General features: G+C 43.1%; 1 protein-coding gene across 3 annotated transcripts in view; it reads left to right on the top strand.

The window, feature by feature from the left end:
- LOC147028569 (polycystin-2-like protein 1) overlaps window positions 1-24729 on the top strand; it is a 123095-nt gene that overhangs the window by 27144 nt on the left and 71222 nt on the right. For all 3 annotated transcript variants that reach the window (XM_085879093.1, XM_085879091.1, XM_085879092.1), the window contains exons 5-8: window positions 2046-2261; window positions 10731-10947; window positions 11232-11402; window positions 19543-19724. In XM_085879093.1, coding sequence (XP_085735219.1) covers window positions 2046-2261; window positions 10731-10947; window positions 11232-11402; window positions 19543-19724 — 786 coding nt within the window. The remainder of the gene's footprint in view (window positions 1-2045; window positions 2262-10730; window positions 10948-11231; window positions 11403-19542; window positions 19725-24729) is intronic.

The raw sequence follows: 24729 nt of genomic DNA, 5'->3' as shown, positions 1-24729 counted from the left end.
GCTGAGGGACGGACGGGTTCTTACAAAGAGCATCAGCTTTGGAAGAGCATCAAGACCCATTCGTTCCTCTCAACGCGTCACTGGCTGAGGCCCGAATCACCCGGCCGCTTGGCAAGGCCTGGGCTCAACCGCGGCTACGCTAGCTGCCGTGTGGACGGGACGTCGCGGGTCGTCCCATCGAGGCACCATGAGGGTGGAGGTAACCTACAACGGTCTCGTGGAACTCCTTCGATCCGCCAAGCTCCACGTTATAAAAGCCTACGTGTCCAGTCTGACCCCCTTGTCTTTGAGGGGGTCTTTCCTTGTTTATTTGTGTGAAAGTTGTGGTGCCGTGTCCCGTGAAGTAGAACTGTTGTTAAATGCTTGTGAATAATAATAATAGATGGTTGTAGTGCTTTGTCTTGCTTGTGTCTTGTCCCTTCCCGCCAATTCATTGCTTGATTGTATACGTGTAAAAAATAAATGTGCTTGTTTGAATGTAACCTGTTTGTCGCGTCATTTTCCCTTAATTGAGCTGTCGTATTGCATTTCGGAATAATAGCGGACTTTTTGATAGCCGATAATAGAATCGGGTCCAACGAGGCCTGGCGATAATACACCACTTGGTTCTCCCAGAATGGAATGAACCGCTTAAGCGGTTCGTGTCCAAGCAGGCCATCGTTGAGGTACAGCCTCTCGGTAGTCTGCCCGCGCGAATAATTAGGTATATCGACAAATTTGGCGATTGACCCTGTCGCGTGCGGGTAGAATATTGACTAGGCCGTGGTGTGCGCTTGGAACACACCCGTGACTGGTTTTCGGTGTTGTTCCGGAAAGACGCAACTGAATTGTCCGTCCGGTGGGCGTATGGCCGCAATTCGGCTAAAAGCGGCTGTCCGCACGCCGGCGGGCGTGAATTCGTAACAATATATATATATATATATATATATATATATATATATATATATATATATATATATATATATATATATATTTTTTTTTTTTCCGCTCTTGTTTGGACATTGTTAATAGTTTGATGAATTGACTTGTTTGTGTTATGTAGTGACATTTTATCGTGTGAGAATCGTGCAAATTATGTACATAATTTTGAGTTGAATTAATGGACAATGTTCACCCAAAGGTTACAGCAAAACAATGTCAAGACTTAAGAGTTTTTTATTTTGCCTGCATTTTGCAGTGGTAATGATTGGCATTTGTTAATGGTTCCTGTAATATACATGATGATGTGGCCTCACATCATCATGTATATTACAGGAATACATGTATAAGTTTTTGAACCTGAGCATGACAAGAAGATCTCGTCCACCATCGATCATGCATGGGTATCTGTTTGAGAAATCCATCTCCGGAAAGCTGAGTATAATTGGAAATCTGCTTTGAAAAGGGACATTTTGGGTGAGGAATTCACCAAAAGCCTTACGGCAAGTAAATACATGGCATAATTACTTTGGTTCTGTATATTGCAGTTCACGTTAATGTGACTGTCCATGGTGACGTCTCGTGACAAGCCAGCAATGAATTGGCAGGTGGCAGACCTGCATAATTAATTTTAAAGGTTCAAGCAACACTTTCAGTTTACCTTTGATGCCCCGCTGGCTGAAAAGGATAAGAATTAAAGAAAAAGTAAATTATTTAATGACTGACACAGGAGATAAAGGAAAGGAGATCTTTGGTACTATACTTGACATTTTACTGGGCTGAACCAGAAGTAAGATTACCCCCCCCCCCCCTGAGAAGGAAAACTTTTTCAAAGGTGTTTATGCCAAATATGAAAATTATATTAAGCCGAAGAAGAATAAGATCTGAGCTACAATATACTTTTATCACAGAAAATATCTCCAAGGGGAGAAATTCGACAATATAATGTCTGAATTGAAGCTGTTCGTAAAGGACTGTGGCTCTAATGAGATGTATAGAATGTTGAGAGATGCCATCATAATTCACTGATTCCACCGAGCAGTGAGAGGGAGGTATTTGGAGAGTGGAGGTGGCCTAACTCTATGTTGTCTATCTTCGCAACCCCATCCCTTCTATTTTAACTTTAGCTGGACAATTGTACAAGAAGAAGGTCCTGCTCATAGTGGACTTTTGACTCACTATTCCCCAGGAGGATATTGGCTTGACCTCCCCATGGGACTTTCTGTTGCTGGCCAGGCACTCAAGCATTTACACCAAGAAGTATGGCTTGATGCAGCCAGCCGGGCAGTCATGGTCGATGCTGCAGTTTTCGGCCCGCCACTTTGGGTAGCTGGTGCCTTTCAGTAAGTTTTTTTCCACATATTTGAATAGTAACTTGTATCATGCAGTCAGTTGTTTCTTGCATGTTTTGTGTTTTGCCTCCGTTACTGCTTGTACGGTAATCAAATATCAACTTGAACGAGCAATCAAAGATGGCAAAGCCTCGCCCAGACATGTTTTGCGTGGTTTTATAGTATGTATTTTATAGAGGTACTCGCATTCTAATTGTACCGTACATACTTTATAGATGTACTCACATTCTAATTGCACATACTTTATAGAGGTACTCTGTTGAAAAAGGATAATGTGTACGACTGGCTGCCACTAGGTGGCACTTGTGGCCTAGGGTATTGCATTTGGGTCCATTTGTTTGTTCTGACCAAAATTGAAATTTTTTTCATCATATGTCAGTCTGTCTCATTTGTTTGTATCTTTGTCTGTGAGTGCGTAAACTCACGAACACTTTCAGCTATCTTCGTCAAACTTTACCAGATTATTCTGGAGGACAAAAGTGAGGCTGTCAATGTTTTTTGAGTACATATGTCAAAGGTCAAGGTGACAGTGACATCATTTGCATGATTTTCGTCACACCTGTCAGGCTACTGCCTGACGCCTTCTTATTGTCTTGTTTATGTTTGTTTGTCCGCACAGAAAGTGCCAACAAAACACATTCTGTGGGGACAACCAAACAGACTAATAAGCAAACAAACAAGACAAATTAACAGACTCAAATGCAATGTTCTCTCCTCTGGTGAGGGTAATTGATGTCATATTTTGACGTTCTATGATCGATGCATGTTGGAATATATACTTTAGCTGTAATTTTTCCTATCAAAACACTTTGGTTTCTCACTTTGGCTTTCAAACACACAAACGATGAGTCTCCATAAAACAAACAGATGCGTATGTTCCGTGGATTGGTTTCCATCGAAGGATGCTTTTTTATAGTGTATGAAAAAGTTGTCATAACATAACTCCCCCTTTCCCACACCCACGCCAAGAAGGAAATATGCAAGAAAAAAGAGCACACTTCCACCCCCCACCCCCTCCCTCTTTGTAGTCAGAGTGCATGGGTATGACATATGGCGGTGGCATTACTCACAGCACAATGTTAACCATTACAGGAAGTTTCTTGGCAAATCATCGCACAAGGCAATAAGCAGCTCGCACAATAAGAGCACTCCGTACATGGAAAGAGGTTCATGCACCATTTATAAAACTCCAATGAAAATCGAGAGCTTTTCCATCACGATATCTCACAAGGTAACATTGCTCGTTACACGAACACTGAATATGAGTGTACACTGTTGGCAGCTCGAGCCTCCTCCAGATTCTTGAACGGATCAGCTGTTCTCCAAAAACTCATGAGTCTCGTTTCATTTCATGATGGCATGCATGCTCTAATGTAGTGTAGTGCATCAAGGTGTTGTCCAATCAGAGAGTTTCCAAATATAAAGCAGTATTAAGCTGATGCATGCTCGTCCCGTTGCTCTTTGGCCTCTTCTTCTCATTACTCTCGCAAAGAGCTTTTTTTTTTTACAAGGATCACGACAGTGTGCTGTTCCTTCTCTGAGCATATGATGACTTGTTCAACTTCAAGGCAGATGAGTGCCAAAACCAGAGTATACCAGTTTAAATCTGAGATCTTCTGAATGCTGATGACAGCATTGATTGCCAATAGCTTTCATTGGCTTGTAGCAATTTGGGTGTGTGCCAAGTTGCAACTTGGGTGATTGCCAAGGACAAATTGATGAGATTTTGGTGAAGATCCAGATTCGGATCCGATAATTTTTAAATTCTTCAAGTGATTCTTCATCATTGAGAGATCGGGCAAAAAAAACCATATATAGCATGATATTTCAAAACATTGTGGATGGATTCTTTATAAAACTGGGTTGGAAGAGTTGGTACATGGGTGACAAGAAAAGTGGATTAGATTTTGGTTAAGGTCTGGATGCAGATCCGGCCTATCAGTGGGATAGAAAACGTAAGCACGTTCTCTTATATAATTAATCGTGTGGTATATTTACAGCCTTGATACACAGTGTGGAATAAAGTAGTTCCTGGCCCACCAATTCCCCTGCCTGCCATGATTTTGTCGAGCTCCACTTAATCCTATCACATACGTAATAAGCTGGCGATGTGGATGGGATTTCTTTACTGCGGTAAAGTTATTTGAATTACGCTGAGCTGCTGTGCAAGTCCAAGGCCCATTGAGCTTCGATGGAACAGCAAGACAACGTTGGGACCTGGAGCCTCGAAGGCCGTGGAACTCAGACTGTGAGTGAGCGCCATTTGTGTTGTGGCACGAATATATGGCAGGCGATATCGGTAGCAGAGCCGTTTGATGAAGGGCGGGAAGACTGGCTCGCATATTCAGAGAGGCTGGAGCAGTATTTTCTGGTGAATGGTATTGCCGGTGAAAGATAGGTGCCAGCATTTCTTAGCATAGTTGGCAGCAAAATGCACGGGCTGCTTTGGAACCTCACTGCACCGGACAAGCTATGCACAAAGCTTTATGGGGAATTGGTGAAAATTCTCCAAGATCATCTATGCCCAATACCCAGCATAATTGTACAGCGATTTCGATTCCACAGACATGATCAGAATGACGGAGAATCGATATGCAATTTTGTCGTCGAGTTGAAAATATTGACTCAGCACTGTAACTTTGGTGACAATCTAAATGACTCATTACGAGACAGGATCGTCTGTGGATTGACAAGGGAGAGGATTCAGAAGCGCCTGTTGTCGGAAAGTGAGCTTAGTTTCCGGAGTGCTGTTGAACTCGTGATTGCCCTGGAAACTGCTGCAAGACTCTGTTGAGTTACTGAATAAGGGAGGACCCGAGGTCCACAAGATGACTACTAAGCCTGGGCTGTGCCTTCCAGATCGTCTTGTGCCCAGAGTGATGGAAATTACAGGGGGTCTTGTTTCTAATGCAGAAGGAAACACTACCCTGATACTTGTAATTTCCGGCACGAGGAATGTTATAACTGTCACTTGAAGGGTCATGCTGCAAGAAGATGCCGGAAGCCTGGTAAGAAAACGAACACACAAATGTACATACTGTGAGTCGTAGTAACAGTGACCAGGAAGACTCGCTTGTAGCTAACATTGGAACCAACCATGTCAACAAGCTGGATGTCATCTGGATCCCCCTTAAGGTGGCAGGGAGAAATCTGCATGTGGAGTTGGACACTGACTCGGCAGTCTCCGTCATTTCGTTGTGCGAATACTCTAAACTGTACAAACATTTGAGACCAAAGAACACTACAGCTGTACTTCGTACTTTCACCGGTGAGCAGATTAAACCAAAAGGCAAGCTATGTGTGCTGGTACAGTACAATCAGCAATCCGATGTGCTGGATTTGTATGTTGTGGATACACAGGTTCCAGCCTTGTTGCGGAAGATCAAGCTCGACTGGCACACTGTCAAGTCGATACATGTCAACTCAACCATTTCCGGATCGACTGATCACGGTAATGCAGATGCCCTGTCACGGCTTCTACTTGAGATCATGCAGCCATCTGCAGAGGAGGATATTGATGCAGTTGATGTGTTTCACATGTCACAGATTGAATTACTTCCAGTCACAAGTGTTGAGTTCAGACGGGAAACGCAATGTGACAAGGAGTTATCTCGAGTGTTAGTGTCTGTCATTCACTGTTGGTCTCCAGAAGCAAAACAGATTCAACCTTTCTATAATCAGAAGAATGAACTATCAGCCCATTGTGGCTGTCTGTTGTGGGGCACACGCGTAATTGTACCCCAATCATTGTGCAGTCGTGTGCTGGGACAGCTACACGAAAGACACATCGGGGTACTAAAGATGAAGGCATTAGCACATAGCGACATATGGTGGCCCTCAATTGATAAGAATATCGAACATATAACTCAGTGCTGTGATGGGTGTCAGCTACATCAGAACATGCCACAAGTGTCACCTTTGCATCCCTGGGAGTGGCCCTCGGTCCCATGGCAGAGGATACACGTGGATTATGCTGGGCCGTTTCTTGATACTATGTTTCTGGTTGTGGTTGATGCACATTCTAAATGGCCAAAAATTTATGTCATGAAGTCAACTACGTCACAACAGACCATCACCAAACCACGTGAGATTCTTGCCAGAAATGGCATGCCTGAACAGCTAGTGTCTGATAATGGTCCTCAGTTCACATCGGATGAATTTAACCTCTTCATGAAACAAAGTGGAATTAAACACATTCGGTCTGCTCCTTACCATGCAGCCACAAACGGGCTGGCTGAATGTTTTGTCCAAACGTTCAAACGGGCTTTTCAATCTGCATGGGAAGAGGAGGGCACCAGTGAAGCAAAGTTATCCCGTTTCCTGATATCTGACCAGAACGCTCCTCATGCTAAAACTGGAGAAAGTCCTGCAAAGATGTTTCTTGGCAGACCACTGCATACTAGATTGGATGCGGTTAAACCTGATATCAGAAAAAGGGTCAACAATAGACTTTTTCAATGGGCCCTTGGTGGAGGAAAAGGCAACATGTGTGAATTTCTGGTAGGACAGCCTGTTCTTGTGCGTGACTGCTGTTAGGATCACAAGTGGGTAACTGGTGCTGTAAGGTCGAGACGGGGTCCCTAAAATTATGATGTTGCAGTTGGATCCTGCATTTGGAAATGGCATGTGGATCAAATGTGGGATACCGGGCTGAGCTGTGAAGCTCAACTTTTCCAGTCAGCAGATCCTCCTCTAAGAATGGAGTTGGAGGGGTCGGGGTCAACTGAGAGGATACCCGCACCAGTGGAAGCGGTTCCCGCTGAAACCGATGCTGTACCGGCATCAACAGACGCTGCATCTCAACCAACTGAGATAGCACTGGGGACAAGGTGGTATCCACAGAGACACCATAAGGCCCCAGAGAGATTGCATCTGTAAAGTGATTCAGTTATGGGGCAGAATAATCCCCTCATAATCTCACGCCAGGGTATCTTTCACCTCTGTGCTCAATCTACGAGATGGTACATTTCAATTACCTGCTGTAGGTGATGGATTGCAGTGTTCCACTGTTATGATGCTCTTGTAATGTGTTTGATTATGCTATTTTCTTGGGTTCATCAAATGAGTAAAATGTTCATTTGTTGTCGTGTGGGTTGACTTGTTGGTGTAGGATTAGATCTAGAAGGGAGGAAATGTGCTGTATTTACAGCCTTGCGTATTGATATGCAGTGTGGAATAAAATGGTTCCTTGCCCGCCATTTCCTGTACCTGTCATGATTTCGTTGAGCTCCACTTAATCCTATTACATACATAATAACTAGAATATAAGACCCATTCCTTCGCTGACGGAAATACCAATCTTTGCTGTGATGGCTACTCGATAGGGCAAGAAAAAAAAAAGGATTCCTGAGAGTGTGGGATAACCAGTGTCGCAAGTTGGCATTTGCAGTTTCAACATGAGCCCAAGTACCCATTTTGAAAAAGGAATATAAAAGTCTTTTTGCATCACAAACCTTCCCAGGAGTTCCCTGAATCCACCGTAGTTGGATTTATTGAAATCCGTTAATCCCTTCTCAAGTTATATCACAACAGTCAGACAGATAGTCAGACATGGCTCTTTTTCTAATGCAAACACATCCACTTATCCCTCTCTCTACAAAGATGTTTTATCCACCGCGTTGATTCCAAATCTTAACAAATCCAAACCACACTGAAATATCAGCTGTATTTTTGTTCTTATTCTTTGCTCACCTGTGTTGCAAGTAGAGTGACCTGCTTTGTGATGCTTGAAAGGGCGGTGTATAATAATGAATTGGAAATGCTGTTTAATAGGGCGATATTAAAACGGCAATGTTGAAAAACAAGCTCAAATGAGCTAAGAGCCTCATCCTCTTAATGATGACGTCATAAAAACGAACATGACGTCATTGTGATGTATTAGGTTTGCGATAAATTATCTGTGCTGATGCCCGGCTTGATTCCCGCAAACAAAATTCAAACAGCTTGCCTCGTTTCGGAGATAATGGTATAGGTGATTTCCATTAGCGGCGATATTATGACGTCTACTTTCTTTTCTAGGAAGAATTTCCAAAATCGGAGATGGTTATTGCCTGCGCGTGGGCTTTCTGCATATACATGGCAAGTTTCACGAAGATCCAATGAAAACTCTGGGTTGTGAAACAAAAAAATGTCAAAAAATAGGAATGATGTCATAAAAATTGATATCACGTCATAGTGATGTATCCTATGTGCGGTAATTCATCTCTACTCATGCCCTGTTCGATTCCCACAAACAGAATTCAAAAAGCTTGCCCAGTTTTGGAGATAATTTTTTAGGCGATTTCCATTAGCGGAGATATTTTGACGTCATAACTTTTTTTCTCGGATGAATTTTCAAAATCGGAGATGGTTACTGTCTGTGCAGGGTATTTTTACATATACACGCCAAGTTTCAGGAAGTTTCAATGAAAGCTGTAGGCTGTGAAACAAAAAAAGTCCACAAGAACAACAACGTGAGTAAGACTTCGAGATCCTCCACGAGGATCTAAAAAGTATTGAATTTCGCAAGTGTTTTCTGGATCTAATCGATGTGGAAAATACACCTTCGTTGGGCATCAGATATGAAGCTTATCAGAATTGTGTGTTTGGTTCAAGCGATTATGAGTGAAATATTTCCGGACTTACTCACTGACTTAACCACGGACAGGTAAGGGAAAATGCAAGGGGTGGAAAATATGGATGCATAAGCGAAATTGTGTTTGACCAGCTTGTGATTTTTGTCAAGGTCTGATGAAAGGGGAGAGGTTACTTGCCTGAATGTGAGAAGGATGGGAGATGGCACGGCAGAAAGTGGAGTCATCAGCAAAGTGACAAAGAGGATTTTCCAGAGTCAGTGAGATCATTGATGAAGATTAGGAATAATATGGAGGCCGAGGACACTGTCTTGGGGTACTCCAGCCTTGACAGGGAGAGGAGATTCAAGGAAAGGGTACCGTTGAGAGCCACACATTGTCTACGAGAGTGGATGAAGTCAGGAATCCAAGAGTGGAGTTGGCCTTTGATTCCATAGGCAGATAGTTTGGAGAGCAAAGCAGGATGCCAGACTGTATCAAAAGCTCGAGATGTGTCTGGAGAGGTGGCCCTGATCTCGTGTCTGATATTGAGGGACTCCACCGTTGTTTGGAGAATAGAAGCAGTGTGTCCAAGGTGGAATGACCAGGTGTGAATCTGAATTGTTGATCTGAGATGAGGTTGTTCGAGAAAAGGAATTATTTCATGTCAACTGTGATGATGGATTCCATGACCTTGCTGGTGATTGGAAGTACAGTAAGCTAATTGGGTTGTAGTTAAAGGGATCCGATTTTGCACATTTTAATACAATGATGTGATGTTGGCTGATTTGCAATTTCCCAGGTGCATATAGGAGAGCAGTCCTGAAGTATATTAAAAAAAATTCTGACGCGTGAATGTTGAAGCAGGTCACACTTTATGACCCGTAAATATAAGTGGTCCGTGAGTAGCGAAATCCACAAATAGTGGGGTCCAACTGTGTGTGTGTGTGTGTGTGTGTGTGTGTGTGTGTGTGTGTGTGTGTGTGTGTGTGTGTGTGTGTGTGTGTGTGTGTGTGTGTGTGTGTGTGTGTGTGTGTGTGTGTGTGTGTGTGTTGGCTGTCCTGGCCAACCCCCTACTGATTAATGCAGTGTTAGCAACTGTGCTACTAAGTGCATCATCAGTCACTTTATTTGTTTTTTCTTAAAGTCTTCTTTAGCAGGATCATCAGCCAACCCCTGAAGAAAAGGAATCAATCCATGGACACGTTTCTGGCTCCCTCGCCATCATCAGTGTGGCATCGATTCCCCACACTAAGTGATTTGACGTGCTATCCCATCTGAAGCTATATACCTCTATCTCCTCTGGAATGGTGTCCATGACCCCCTGTGCCATACCAGCTCGCACTGCAAGGTTCCTGATCAATAGGGGTTAACCTGTCTCGCATCCACGCCACTTTGGAATTTATTAACCAGTTTACAAGTTTTATGTTGCTGGAAAATAAAACGATACAGTTGAAAAGATACTTCTGGTTTTAATTGCAATCTATACAAGACATGGGACCATTGACTGCAAAAAAGCAGTGTTCCAGCTGCTACACTGCTACCCCCAGTTTCAAAGAAAAGTACCATGAAGTAGCAAGTGCAACTTCAGTGAATTTCACAGTGATTTCTGTGGAGGAAGCCATGCCTTGTCTACAATTCATACATCCGAGATTTTCACCAATGCCAACCCACAATTCAACAATCGCGGCTGCAAATGGTTTGAAGATTGATAGCTACTCTAAAAAGTAATTGTGAGACCTGTAGAAAAGTATATTGTAAGAGCAACATAACTACCAGTTCCATCATTGAATAGCAATACATTTCAGTATTTCCATGCCAAGCTGCTCTTTTTAACTACCTGCTGTATTACCTGCTTTGCTATTCTGATTGGATATTATGCATGTTGAATGTCTGTAATGTATTGCAGTCTGCTGGTGGAATTTCCAGCTGTAGGTGGAGCTTTATCATCCTGGGAACTTCAGCCTGTAAAAGTCAATAGTGGGACCTGGTCAGCATCTTGGAGCCTGTCTCTTGCCTGTCTCCTGCTTCTACTCCAACTTGTTAATCAAGGGAGAGCATGCCGGTCACATGGCTGGAGCCACATGACATGCCCATCAACCTGGATTGACCTCACTGTCATTATTGTATGCATGTTTGCTCTTCTTTTTCATTACTTTTACTTGTATTTTTTTTTCTTGAATCATTATTATTCCTACGTCTTTCTTTTTCCTCTTTCATTTCCCCTTTTTCATTTCATATACCTGTATACATATATATATATATACATATATATATATATATATATATATATATATATATATATATATATATATATATTCTTACTTTATAATTTTATTTAGATATTTATTAAGTTTTAAAAAATATATATCTCTATACTCATTCTCCACAACCATGCTCCTCTCTTTAGCTTGGCTGTCTCGTTCTGGGTTTTGGAGCTCATGATGCTTTCAACCTCCGACCATCTCTTTTTTCTGCTATCCCTTCTCCATCATCATTTGTGGACCTCTACCCTGCAGCTGCATGGCAGATACATATTACCTATCTCTCCAGCTCTCTCCTGCTGGTTTCTTGGTTACAGGTAGCTATCACCTCTCACATGCTAATCATTTTGGTAAATTCTGTTGCTAATTAATTCCTTATCACACAAACTTTCATTCATCAATGGGACGATTTCATGGAAATGCAAGGGAGTGAAAGTGCTGGTTAATGGAAATCTGCTCATCTCGTCTGTTCTCCATCCTAACCTGAGAATACACCACAAGAAGGCAGATTCAGTAGCCAAACCCAGGGATAGGAGTGAAAACGATCCCCAGTTCCACAATGCATAGACAGACAACAATTAAATTTTGTAGGTTTTAACTTTTGTCCATTTTTGTACAAATGTGGCAGTCAGTAATTCTGCACTAAATGTGTATTCTACACTGTACTAGCAAATTCCTGACTGCTATAGTAGTGAGAGAGTTTATTGAATAATATCAAGGTATTTGGCAGTTTATTTCACATTTATTGCAGGAAGATGGTTCCACATGACAAATGTCCAATGTGTGCTTTAGCATATTCCCTGGGCACCTGATAGTCAGGTTCCTTGTGTAATTTCGTTGGAATTTTTTGGAGAAGAGCAAACCTATAGATTTTTTGAGAAGTTTAAAATCAATTTCAATAAAAGAATGATGTTTCACATTTTTTTTCAACTTTTAGAAAGGTCGTTTTGGGGTGAAAAAAAGCTTTTTTTGAATTCCAATTTTAAAAAAAAATCTGAAACAATACAAAATAACCAACTGATGATGGATTACTGCTAAATGGCTAACAATGGATTTTATAAGATAATAAAATGTTGCATTTTGACTGTCGGTTGCCATGGAAACAGCATTTTTGAAGTGGAATTGCCATTTTTTAAAATATATTTTTAAAGAAATTATATTTTCCATCGGATGGCCTGTTTTAATTGTTAAATATAGTGACCATGACTAACTTACACATAAGTATTATGATTTTCAAGTGTTGGAACAGTTGGTTGCCATGGAAACGGCCATCTGTGCAATGAAACATTGGTGCGTCTGTTGTTCAATATCAGAAGGTTTTGTCACCTTCAGTAGTAAAATGTTTGATTTTAAGTTTTTGTAGTTTGATGTATTGTAAGTGTGATCTTTTAGGGAACATAGGTGATGCCACGTCGCGACGCCATGCCATCGCCTCAGGTTACGGTTGCTGGGCGTGGTATGACGCCGTGATGTGGCGCGGCGTGCGTCCAAGAACGTGCAGCACTATGACGTCATTTTCAGTTCGCTTCGTTTATTCTCGATTTATTCATGACAGTTTACTTCGGAGCTTCGTTTCATCATATTCGGTTTTCAACACCTTTCTTCCTTTTTGCGGTAAGTTGTAATAGCTTACCTGTGACACTGTGACACCGAGGGCCCTGTTTCCATCAAACGGTAGCTTGCTGTCATGCACCGACAAGTCGAAGCTAATCCACAACTTGGAGAAGTTTGCCAACAAGGAACCATCTTTACCAGAAGATGAGCTTGATGCCACACACATGGAACCAGCACCCGCTGATGCTGTAACTGATGGCAGTACTAGCACGAAGGTCGCAGTCGTGGATGGAATGGTAGTTGTCCAGAAAATGACCAAGAAACCAGCAATGGTCATGACAGTGAAGGACCTCAGTGAATGTTTCAATGATAGGGTGATGAGTCTGACCAGAGGCTTTGACCATGTAATTCTTGTTTTTGATACATACAAGCAAGATTCCCTCAAGAGCACAACCAGAGACAAACGACGTCAAGGAAAGGCACCAGTCCAATATCAGGTCAAGGATGATACCAGTATCAAACACATCACGATGAGTCTTTCTGTCCCATGATCAAACCAAGGCTGATCTGACGGAGTACTTGGCAGAGAAAACTCTAGAATACAACCGCGATTCAACAAAGGTGGTAGTCGTTTCGGCATCTGGGCGGACGTCGAGCAACAGGGGTCTCCAATTTGAGGCGAATAACCATGAGGAGGCCGATACGTTGATGATCCAGCAAGCAATAGCTGCATCACAGCAACACACGGGAGATATTGAGCTGACGATATTCTCACCTGATACGGATGTTCTGGTTCTTGCCATAGCAAACCATCATCTCCTGCCAAGACACACATCTATCTCAATGGCATCTTGCATTGTCGAAATCGTGCCAATCTGGAAGGCCCTAGGTGAGGAGAGAGCCCAGGCATTGCTAGCCTTCCACGCATTCACAGGTGCCGATAATACTGGGCAGTTCGCTCGACATGGTAAGGCAAAGTGGTTTCAGTGCTACTTGAAGGCCGATGACGACATGGTAGATGCCTTTGCTATGCTCTGTAAGGATGCTGAACTGTCAGAGGACCTATACACAACTTTAGCAAGATTTGTCTGTTCAGGTTGTTGTCCAAGTGGTGTCAATATTTCCAGCATCCCTGAAGTTCGGTGGAATCTCTTCTGTAAGTTACCACCAACTGTCGGTGCTCTGAGGCAGCATATCATGCGGGTACATATCCAGGCATACGTTTGGGGTCAAGCAGCAATTTCTCAGCAAACATTTCTTGATCCATTAAAGAATGGCTTCCACAAGGACACGAGTGGTCAACTCAAACCGACAACAACAGACATTCTCCCTGCACCAAAGGCAATTATCGAGATGATAAGGTGCCAGTGCAAGACAGAATGTTCATCACAGAGATGTTCCTGCAGGGCCAAGAACTTGACATGCACTCACTGATCTTTGCATGTGCAGCACTTCGTGTGAGAATGACGAGGACTCAAACATTGAACGGCATGACCACGATAGTGATGATGACGATGGCAATGATGAGTGACATCAGAGACAGTGATGCCAATTGGCTACAAACTCATATTTGACATCAAGTACATTTCACTGATCACCATATTCATGCGTTACTTGTTTCAAGATTTGAAAGCAATACATTAAATTAACTGTAATTTGACAAAATGATAGCCGTTTCCATGGCAACCATTGCTCAAAATACCGATATATGTATTCTATATTAAGAACTGGCCTCCAGTTAACAATTATGCATCATCAGTTGCTTGCTTGCGATTAATTTTGAATTTTCAGAGCTGAAATTAAAAAAAAAACGGGTTTTTACCCCAAAACGACTTATTTGACCACATTATATGCATTGAAAAAAATGTGAAACATGGATTTTCTGTTTTGGTATTGTTTAATCTTTCCAAAAATGTTGGGGTTAGCAACTCTCCAAAAAATTCCAACGAACGTCAAATTATGGACACAAGGAACCTGACTATGACATGAATGTCATTAAATACATCTGGGAACATATGGATTGGGAGCTGCAGAAAATCAACCTCTGCTGAATCATATTCAAGGAGCTGCAACAAAATTTAGTTCACATTTGGCAAAATCTGGATTAGGTTGTTAAGCAGGTTGTTAGGTTGTTAATTGATTTTATGCCTTCACAGATTCAAGCACTGTATGATAGGCCAAATGACATGCTGCCAAATACTAATATATTGTCGCATCCGAGTACCCGTTAACACAGCATTCCTCAGCGCTGAGACCTTTTATACTGAGAGATGGTCCAAACGGTCTTTTATGGCACTGCATTCAGTAATTACTCTACTTGACATTCCCCAAGGTTGTCCAAATGAGCCAAAATCGATGGCAAACGCACATGGAAAGCGGATGACTGAAACATGTTTTCTTACCTTTTAAAGTGTTTCTTTGAAAAAACAAAAGTACAGGGAAGAGGGTCAACAAGATGCTCTCGTAAACACAAAAAAAGCAAGCGATTCAAAAGACACAAAGAGGAGAATGGGAATACGCAAACTTATATACAATGATGAGAAATAAAATGCAAAACCTACTCCGCTCGGCGCCACAGATCAAATTTGTTTTACAAGTTATGAATGCAGGTGGGACTTCCCTTTGTCTACGATGCACAGGGTGAACACAGGACTGAATGCAGCCAGGATCAAGGATTCAAACCAGGAGCGAGACAAGATCCAGGGATGAAGTCAATCCAAAGACGAAGTAAAATGGCTACGAGTAGGCCTAGCGATGAGTAGGCCTTCGACCAGGCCACATAGTCGTCTTTGTTCTTTACCCCAACGAGGCCTCCTGGTTGGCACTTCTTCCTCCTCGAAGTATTTCTTTGCACTCCGTGCATGTTTATCTCTCCTGTCTAAAGTCTTTCTTCCCCTCTCGAAAGGCACGGTGGCTCCTTCCCCTCTCCGAATGCAGGGTGATACCAGCTTGGGTCGATCCCAAAACTTCTGCAGAGTGAACCACAATAATCTCTTCCTCACAAGCTCCTCCATGGACCACTGACTCAACCTCCTTCCACACGAGCCTTTCTTGTTCTCTCTGAGTCGGCGGAGTTCTCTTCTGCGGTGCTGCTCACAGGGGCGACCCCAATAAAAATTAATGTACATTGCGCCACTTCCAGCTACACAGCACACGGCACCACCACGGCTGGCACACATTGGCAAGAGAGATCGTAATCGCTTTCCGCACACATGTGACATGAGCCTCTATGATGGGAAGAGTTCACCGAGCCCCGCCCACAAACAAGAGGTTTTGCACATACAAAATTAATTTGTCTACCCTGTCTATAAAGTACATCGGCTGCCTCCTCAGCATCAAGTGTAACAAACGACTTACTCTGGACAGGTCCCTGTCACATGGCAATTTAACCTCCTTGAAACACACGGACCATACTACACTTACCACAGTTTCGGTATAGATCCCCTCACCCCTTCCACGTAACAATATCGTGAAATTGATTGTGTTCATCTCACAAATTGTGAAGATAAAGTTTGTTTGCCTTCATCAGTGTCCATTTTATTCTCACAAGGCACTGTATAAACCCAAGTTGCAGCTGATGACAATTTATTAGATAATTGATTGTTTCTGCCAATTGTGGATGAGAGATGTGATTGAGCCTTGAAGATATAATATGTAATGACGGAGGCAATCTTGTTTCTCACATTGCACTGGTAGGTTTATTGTAACTTTTATGTTGCCTGGTTATTCTGTGCCGTCGGTGCTGGTTTGCCAACTAGCGGTGAAATTAGTCAGGTGGTTCAGTGATTCTCTTGCTTCTGGCTTTGCAAGTTGGAGGTTGTTTGCAACTAACACACTGTATGGTTATTACCTCCTCTACCGAAGGTGGGTGGAGGTTATTTTTTCACCCCTGTCCGTTTGTCTGTGAACAGGATATCTGAAAAAGCTATGGACGGATTCGGGATGAAATTTTGTGGACGGGTTGGGTGTGTGACAAGGAATAATTGATTCAGTTTTGGTGGACATCTGAATCTGGATGAGGATCCAAGAATTTTTAAACGATTCATCACCATTGAGAGATAGGGACAAACATGATATACAGTACAGTATAGCATATCTCAAAAAGTTGTTGACAGATTCGGACGAAACCTGGTGGATGAGTTGGGTAGGTGACAAGAACAAGCCGATTCGATTTTGAAGGTCTGGATCCAAGTTATGTACGGATTGGGATGAAACTTGATGGACATGTTGAGTGTATGACACAGACAAACCGATTTGATTTGGATGAAGATCCAAATCCATATATGAGAATTTTTTAAGGGATCCTTCACCATCAAGAGATAGGTCCAAAAATGATATCCAGCATGATATGTCTAAAAGTTGTGGACAGGTTGGTTGTGTGACAAGGAAGAATTGATTCCATTTTGGTGATGATCCGTATCCGGATCCGAGAATTTTTTTAAGTGATTCTTCACCATTGAGAGATGGGGCCAAAAACGATATACATTACAGCATGATATTTCAAAAAGTTGTGGACGGATTTGGTAGAAATTAGGTGACACGAACAAGCCAATTCAATTTTTGGTTCAGGTCTGGATCCAGATCCAGCCTATCAGTGAGATACAAAACGTAAACTGTTCAGCCTTGTGGAGGTATGTGCTCTCCCGAATGCCATTATAGCTTATAATGTTTTTAAAGATTTATTTGCATTTATTTATCATAATTTTTGTATAAAAAACACATTTGTGTTTTTAGTATCATTTGGGAATGCATCCCATTTCTTTTAAGCCAATAAGTTGTATACTTGTTTGTCTGTCTGGAGTCCATTTGACTCGGGATGCTTGCAAAATATCTACACTCCATTAACGTCATTTATACATTTATCTTCTATGTACTCACTCCAACATTACCATAACTTTATTGTAACTTAACACCCCCATTCCTTTATCTATACCATAAAAGTAAATGTGTATATTTGTTTATGTATGCTTCAAAAACTAAAAAAAAAAAAAATACTAAAGCAAATCCAACCAAATTTTGCATGTTGCCAAAGGGTTCCCCAATACACAATGTTCCCCCAGTATACGTTCCCCCCGGAATGTCCACATCATTGTCAAATCTGGTCCTAAGCTGCCTGACTACACGTATGGTTTCTGTTGAGGTGGTATCTCTGGGGGAGGGGATTCATAGTAATGGGGAAGACCCCAATTCTCTCTCTGTAAATGTGTATTGTATAGTGCCACCCGCTGGTGTCCTGTACTACAAATCACCTTCTCATACAAATAAAGGTTAAACAACTTCACAAGATGCATTACGGTGATGCCGAAATCTGAGTGAGCCTAATTTAGAAATTTTAAAAATGATTCATATTCATTTTAAGCAGAGGTTCAAATAAAACCAAAGCATCCAACAATGAACCTTGCATTGTTATCCGTGCCATATATAAATAGCAAGGATGATTGACAACGGTGGTGTTCCCTGACATGTTGTCTTTTGATTAAATCAGTCAGTGAAGCGAAGGGTAAAAATGCTGAGCTTTTAATGTAACTAGGTTCTGTAAACTGAATTATTTACACTCCAGTCATGGAATTTGACCATGGTGTCGGCACACATTGACATACATTTTTGACATACTGTTAGATATTTTCACATCGCAAGTTAAAGTGTAACCAGACAGGACACTATGCTTTATATATCTGGAAGAATGAGGGCATGCGCTGAGATACGGTGCTCCTTGCTACATCAGAATGGCAGTTTCTTAAATTTGACCCGGTTGTGGATATAAACCATACTAGACGACTCGATAGCGACCACACTGTTTAAAATATCCTGCTTCTGCAAATTTACTGCTTGGAATATGTAGTCTTGTAATAACTATTCATCTCACAAGGGTAATTATATTATGTTTGCTACCCTTGTGGTTTAGGTTATTGACCACCGTTGGACTTGGTCTTAAATGGAGGGGCTTATGGATTTGGTCTCGATTTTCATGTTCATGCATCCATGCATCCACAACCATATCTCGGACATATATGGACCGATTTTATTCATACTTGGCACAAAGATAACACATGATGGTGCCATTTTAGTTGAAAGAAACCTGATGTTGAACACGTCCTCAACCATTTCTCAGTCATGCATCTACTACTGTTGTTCAAACTTGGCACACACATAACGAATGATGGCTTACATAAGCATGTCTTTTTTTTTCGAGATCTTATCCAAGTAGGCTGACTGATGGCCATTTTGTTACTTAAACATGTCCCTAACCATTGTCCATGCATTGTCCAATTTTGTTCAAACTTAGCACAAACATAGTGCATGATGATGGCATACACATGCACCTCACTTTTTATTTTGTGATCTGATCAAGGATGGCCGACTGGTAGACTGGCAGCCATTTTAGTTGTTAAAACAACCCGGTGTTAAACACGTCCTCAAACATTTCTCGGACATGCATCTACTGATGTTGTTCAAACTTGGCACACAGATAACTAATGATGGCTTGATTTGTGCCCGCCATTGTTTTCCAAGATGAGATCCAAGATGATCAACTGGCAGCCATTTTGTTAATTAAAAGTGTCCCCAACCATTTCTCAGACATGCATGGTCCGATTTTGTTCAAACTTGGCAAATGTCACATGTCACAAATGTTCTTGTATGTCACATGACCACTCAAGTCAGTTGCGTTTACACATAAATCTTGTAAATGCAGAATAGTTATGGCTCTTTAACTCCGTACAGCAAAATTACTAAAAATCATGGGGGCTATGACATTTTATGTCTTTTTCTCCTTGTTTTGCCTGTAATGCTTGTGCCGTATCCACATCTTCTTTACCTAACCAGTTTCCTTATCGTTTACATGCTATCTGGTAATAGTATGTCACTGGAAATATATGTGGTTGTTTGTGTGCTGTATTACAGGGGATGCGGTACTTGGCTTTGTGCTCAGCGTGGCGCCCTCTCTATCTCGCACTTTCCCGTGCAGTTCCCCATCTCCTTGCCACCTCCATGCTTGCCATTTTTACTTTCTTATGTTTTGCCCAGCTCTCTTTCCTTATGTTCAGCACCCAGCTCCCAGAATTCTCCTCCTTCTTCCGCTGCATGTAAGTAATGCCTTAATTTGCTTCAATTTTCCATGTTTGTATATTTGCCTCTCTTCCCAGTTTACCAACAATAACAATTACACTGGCTGACAATAATAGATCGAGAGTCGTCATCACACAATGCAAATGAAAATGATTTTGAACATCATCATTATGGAGACATGCAAAGCCCAACTGACCATCATTCCTGTTTAATTGAGGACATTACCAAATTTGTTACCCTTCACACGTGAAGCAAAAAGAGGGGTTAAGCAATTGGTTCACGTCCATCTGGCCATCCGTCTTTTCAGATTATGATCGAGGAACAGCTCTTTTAAATTGAATGTTATATATTTTGAACATGAATCGGAACATAACAAGAATAGCTGGACAAGTTTGCAGTTTTACCATGCATTGGCTCTGAATTTGACTCGATCATATGTGTGCAGAGAGGAATGAGGTCATTTTATTTGTTCATCTGCCTGGTCATCTGCCTGGTGGTCAAACAAAATAGAAAATCATTCCAAACAGGAAACTTAAGGATGTAAGAATAACTAATGTAAAGTGTTAAATAGGGTGGAGTAATAGACGCTGAGTAAAACTGTGGTAAAACCCAGAACTAATTATTTTTATATTATATGCTTTTAGCCTCTTTCAGCCTTTATTTAAAACAAGTGAAGGTGCCCGTCTTCAACGGGCGTCACTGGCAACATATGGTAAAAGACAGATAGCATGAATGTATTTTAAACAATATATTATATCATTTTTATCCATTGGTTATCATTCAGGTTTTCCCCTTCGACTGTCCCGCAGTAGCTCCACTTCGATGACATTACCACGTCGTTTAGTGACTCCACAACGTGTACCATTCGTGAGTTCCGGAGGATCCATAGAGCGCATTAAAATTACAGGGCACCCTACTTTAAAGTGATCCAAAAGGCTGGATCAGTTTCGTCTACATACTCATATCTTGTGGATTTTCGCTGGCCGGATCAGCTTCATCTCCATATTCATATGTTGCAGAATTTAGCTGATTCTGAAACTGTTAACAGCATGTCGATAGGATGGTTCTGTGATTTTCTACGGTAGTAAACAGAAGTACGACTTAAGCCTGTACGCCACTATGCGGAGACCCGAAGACCTAATATTTCACAACAAACTAAAAACTCACAAAATTTGAAGATATTTTAAATAAACAATTTATTATAATATCAATTAAATATCATTTTTATCCATCGATAATATGAATTGTTCTGTACAGCTATAGTTGTTCTCCTGGGATCTGCGCATCCATCCACAATCTATGTTCTAATGAAGTGCAGTAGGAATAATAAAAAGTCGGATGAACATGAACTGTTTAACTACCATAATCATCAAACCGAATTTTGAGGGGCCTCTTAAGGAAGAAAATAATATCATTACTATATATGTCAAAGCTTGTTTCATTTCATGCAGAAACAAAAATCTGATGGTGGAACAAATAAGGGGCGTGCCGAAATATCAATGTAGATAATCATCAAAATGAATTTTGAGGAGCCTCTTAAGGAAGACAATAATATCATTTCTATATAATATGTCAAAGCTTGTTTCATTTCATGCAGTAACAAAAATCTGATGGTGGAACAAAAAAAGGGGCGTGCCAAAATATTAATACAGATAATCATCAAAACGAATTTTGAGGGGCCTCTTAAAGAAGACAATAATATCATTACTTTTTCTGTCAAAGCTTGTTTCATTTCATGCAGTTACAAAAATCTGATTGTGGAACAAGAAAAGGGGCGTGCCGAAATATTAATATGGATCATCATCAAAACAAATTTTGAGGGGCCTCTTAAGGAAGACAATAATATCATTACTATATATGTCAAAGCTTGTTTCATTTCATGCAGTAACAAAAATCTGATGGTGGAACAAAAAAAGGGGCGTGCCGAAATATTAATATAGATATTAATATAGATAATCATCAAAACGAATTTTGAGGGGCATCGTCAGGAAGACAATAATATTGTTGCGGTATTCGCGCCCGCCGGCGTGCTGACGGCCACGTAACTCGAATCGCGGCACGTCGCCCACCGGACGGACAATCCAGTCGTGACCCTCTCGGACTAACGCCGGGAACCAGTCACGGGTGGACCTTTCGGTCTCACCGCGATCGAGCCAATCAGCCCCCGCGTGGGATAGGGTTGCTCGCCAAATTCGACCTACCTAAGTACCCACGCGGAGGGTAGACCGGGCGATCGCACCTCGCCGCAGGTCGACTTCGGACACGGGCCACTTAAGCGACCTGTTCCGTACTATCAGAATAACCGAGCGGTGTTATCGTCGACCTCGACGGTTCGATTAATTATCGGGCGTATTCAGCCCACTACCAACCCTTTACGTGAAGCAAGATGGGGACTCAATAGAGGAAAAGACGAAGCGAAGCGGGAAACAGTTCAACACAAAGCACATTTATTCGCGGCACACGGGAGCACACATTCAATTCCACCAAATGCACACAGAAAAGACACAATGTAATTCACACAAAAAGCAAATGTAAAAGCGAAAACACAATGCAGAGCTAATACCGACTACCGAGCACACGGCAACACTTATACAATTCTACCTCACAGACGGCGCCGACAACACATACCCAAAACCAAGGAAAAGAATACCCCCAAGAATGAGGCGGGCCTGAGGCCGAGACCGGGTCGGCCTACCCGTCTGGTGATGAGACGCGGAGCGGCGATGGCGCCCCAACCCCGCGGGCAGTGTCTGGTAGGGGGTGGGAAAGGGGCCCCCTTGGTCGCACTATCTCAGCGCGGGGGGAAACAGGAGGGGGTTGCTGATGCTCGGGGTATAGAGGATCTTTATTATCCCTGGTGTGCGTCTCCACCTCGGCCAGGTCGCGCTGTCGGCCTCCCTCGGGTGCAGCTCCCTGCACGACGCGAGCACCCCCTCGTCTGGTGTCGCCGCCTTTCCACAGCTCGTCCCCTCCGTTCCGACTCCAACGCACACGATGAGCAGCTCCACCGCCCGCGAAGTCTTGACCCTCTGCTTCCGACTCTCCTACTCTCCGCCTCTGGACTCTCCGACTCTCGACTCCCCTGACTGACGAACACGGTCCTTTTATCCCCCCGTAGCTTCGCCTTTGACCCCCTCCCTTTGACCTTTCACCTCGCTCCCCATTGGCCCGAGAAAAAGTGGGCGTGAAGCCACTTTGATCCACAAATTTGCATATATCGATCGTCCTGGAGGCGGGGCCAAATCGCCCCTCGCTCACCGATTGGACGGCAAAAAGTGGGCGTGTGTCGTTTTTGATCCGTTTTTGAAGCACAAAATCCGTGATTTTGTACACGCTGTTCAACGCGCGCCCTGCACGAGTCCAACACCGGTACCCACAGCGGGGCAAGAACGGTGGCGATGCTACGGTTGCGAGGTGTGACGTGAAGGTCGTGGCGGTTGTGGTGAAGCGGTGGTTGTGGTTGTAATCATGGCGGTTGGTCCAAAATAAAGATAGTAAAAGAAAAACGGCTATCCTGAAGAGTCGCAGCACGCATAAACGACATGTATTCCCACTAGACAACGGGTTTGGGCCTAACTACACATATACTTGCCGAGATACCTCACCTAAGGGACCTGAATGGTGGTTTGCGAATTTGGTAACCACAACACTACCCCCTCCCCTTTTTACAGACTCGTCCCGAGTCGTCAAATTTTCGTGTGCCATCATGTGTAGTTTTCCCCTAGTACATTTTACCTACGGATCCCTGAGTGCGACATTCATGGTATTCGTGTCCCCAAAATAAATAACCTGAGGGCTGCGTAACTATCTAAACAAACTCACTCATACGGACGACTTAAATAAAATTGCCGGCGCTAAGACATACATGCCGGGGGCGCACTCATATTTACAGTACATCTTAACCTTAACTTACAAATTTTACACTAAACCATGGCCCAGGATCATTGAACTCTGCAAAAGAAAAGCAGTTAGCAGGGAGCCAGGCTGCCCGCATGCAGTCTCTGGCTCAAAACAATGCAGGTGACAGGGAACGTGGCTGGCTGCTCACACGCAGTCCAAGGCCTTCCCTTTTGAGCTGAACGCAGTGAACCACAACGGTGCATGGGCCGCACAAACGTAGTCTCCGTGCCAGCTCAAGTGGCACACGCAATGAACACAACGAATGGATGCATGAACGGTTTGAACTGAATGCAGTGAACCACAACGGTGCATGGGCTGCACAAACGCAGTCTCCGTGCCAGCTCAAGTGGCACACGCAATGAGCACAACGAATGGATGGATGAACACAAACACGGTGCACGGGCCGCCACTGCAGGCCCGTGTTGTAGCTGCCAACGGGGCAGTTCTCGCAGCTTGCAAACTGTTGCCTTGCGGATCCTGGCGCACATGGAAATGAACAGGGGGGGGGGGCAAAGCAAAAATTGAACGGGGCTGGTGAACGTGGGCAGTGGGCATGGCATGGCAAAGGTGCAGGCAACACAGCCCGCAGAAGAAGGCCGCTGCAGGCAAACACAGCCGGCAGATGAACTGGCCGGCACAGGCCTTGAAGCAAAACACGGCCAGCCGATGGCACAGGCCTTGCAGCAAAACAACAGCTGCCGATGAAGTTGGCCGGCCTCCGCCTTGAAGCAAAACACGGCCAGCCGATGAAGTTGGCCAGCCTTTGCCGTTCAGTGGAGGTTGGTGGAGGGAGTGCGGTGGTGCTGGCCACTTGGAAGGCGGGCTCGGACCTACCTACCTGTCTCCCTCCCACCTATCGCCTTTGCCTGTCACTGTACATACCCACTCCCTTAATTTGTCAAACCCCAATTTAGCCCCAACTTATTTTTTTGTTGTTTTTATTTTTACTTCCCCACTATAAATCGTCCCCTAACCCCCTTTATCGTCCTTGTTCGGCTAACCTATCCTGTCACCTAGCCTACTCCCAACCCCTACGTTCCCTTCCCGGAGGGGAACAAGGGAGAGCTAACATCCTGTGTCGAGGCCCAACGAAGCCTCAGAATGGCCTCCCCAGAGTTCGGC

This window comes from Eptatretus burgeri, chromosome 4, assembly GCF_056783735.1.
Source record: "Eptatretus burgeri isolate ZD-2024b chromosome 4, Ebu_testis_v1, whole genome shotgun sequence".
NCBI lineage: Eukaryota > Metazoa > Chordata > Myxini > Myxiniformes > Myxinidae > Eptatretus > Eptatretus burgeri.
The sequence above is the reverse complement of the archived record's forward strand: the minus strand, read 5'-3'. Positions and strand labels throughout refer to the sequence as shown.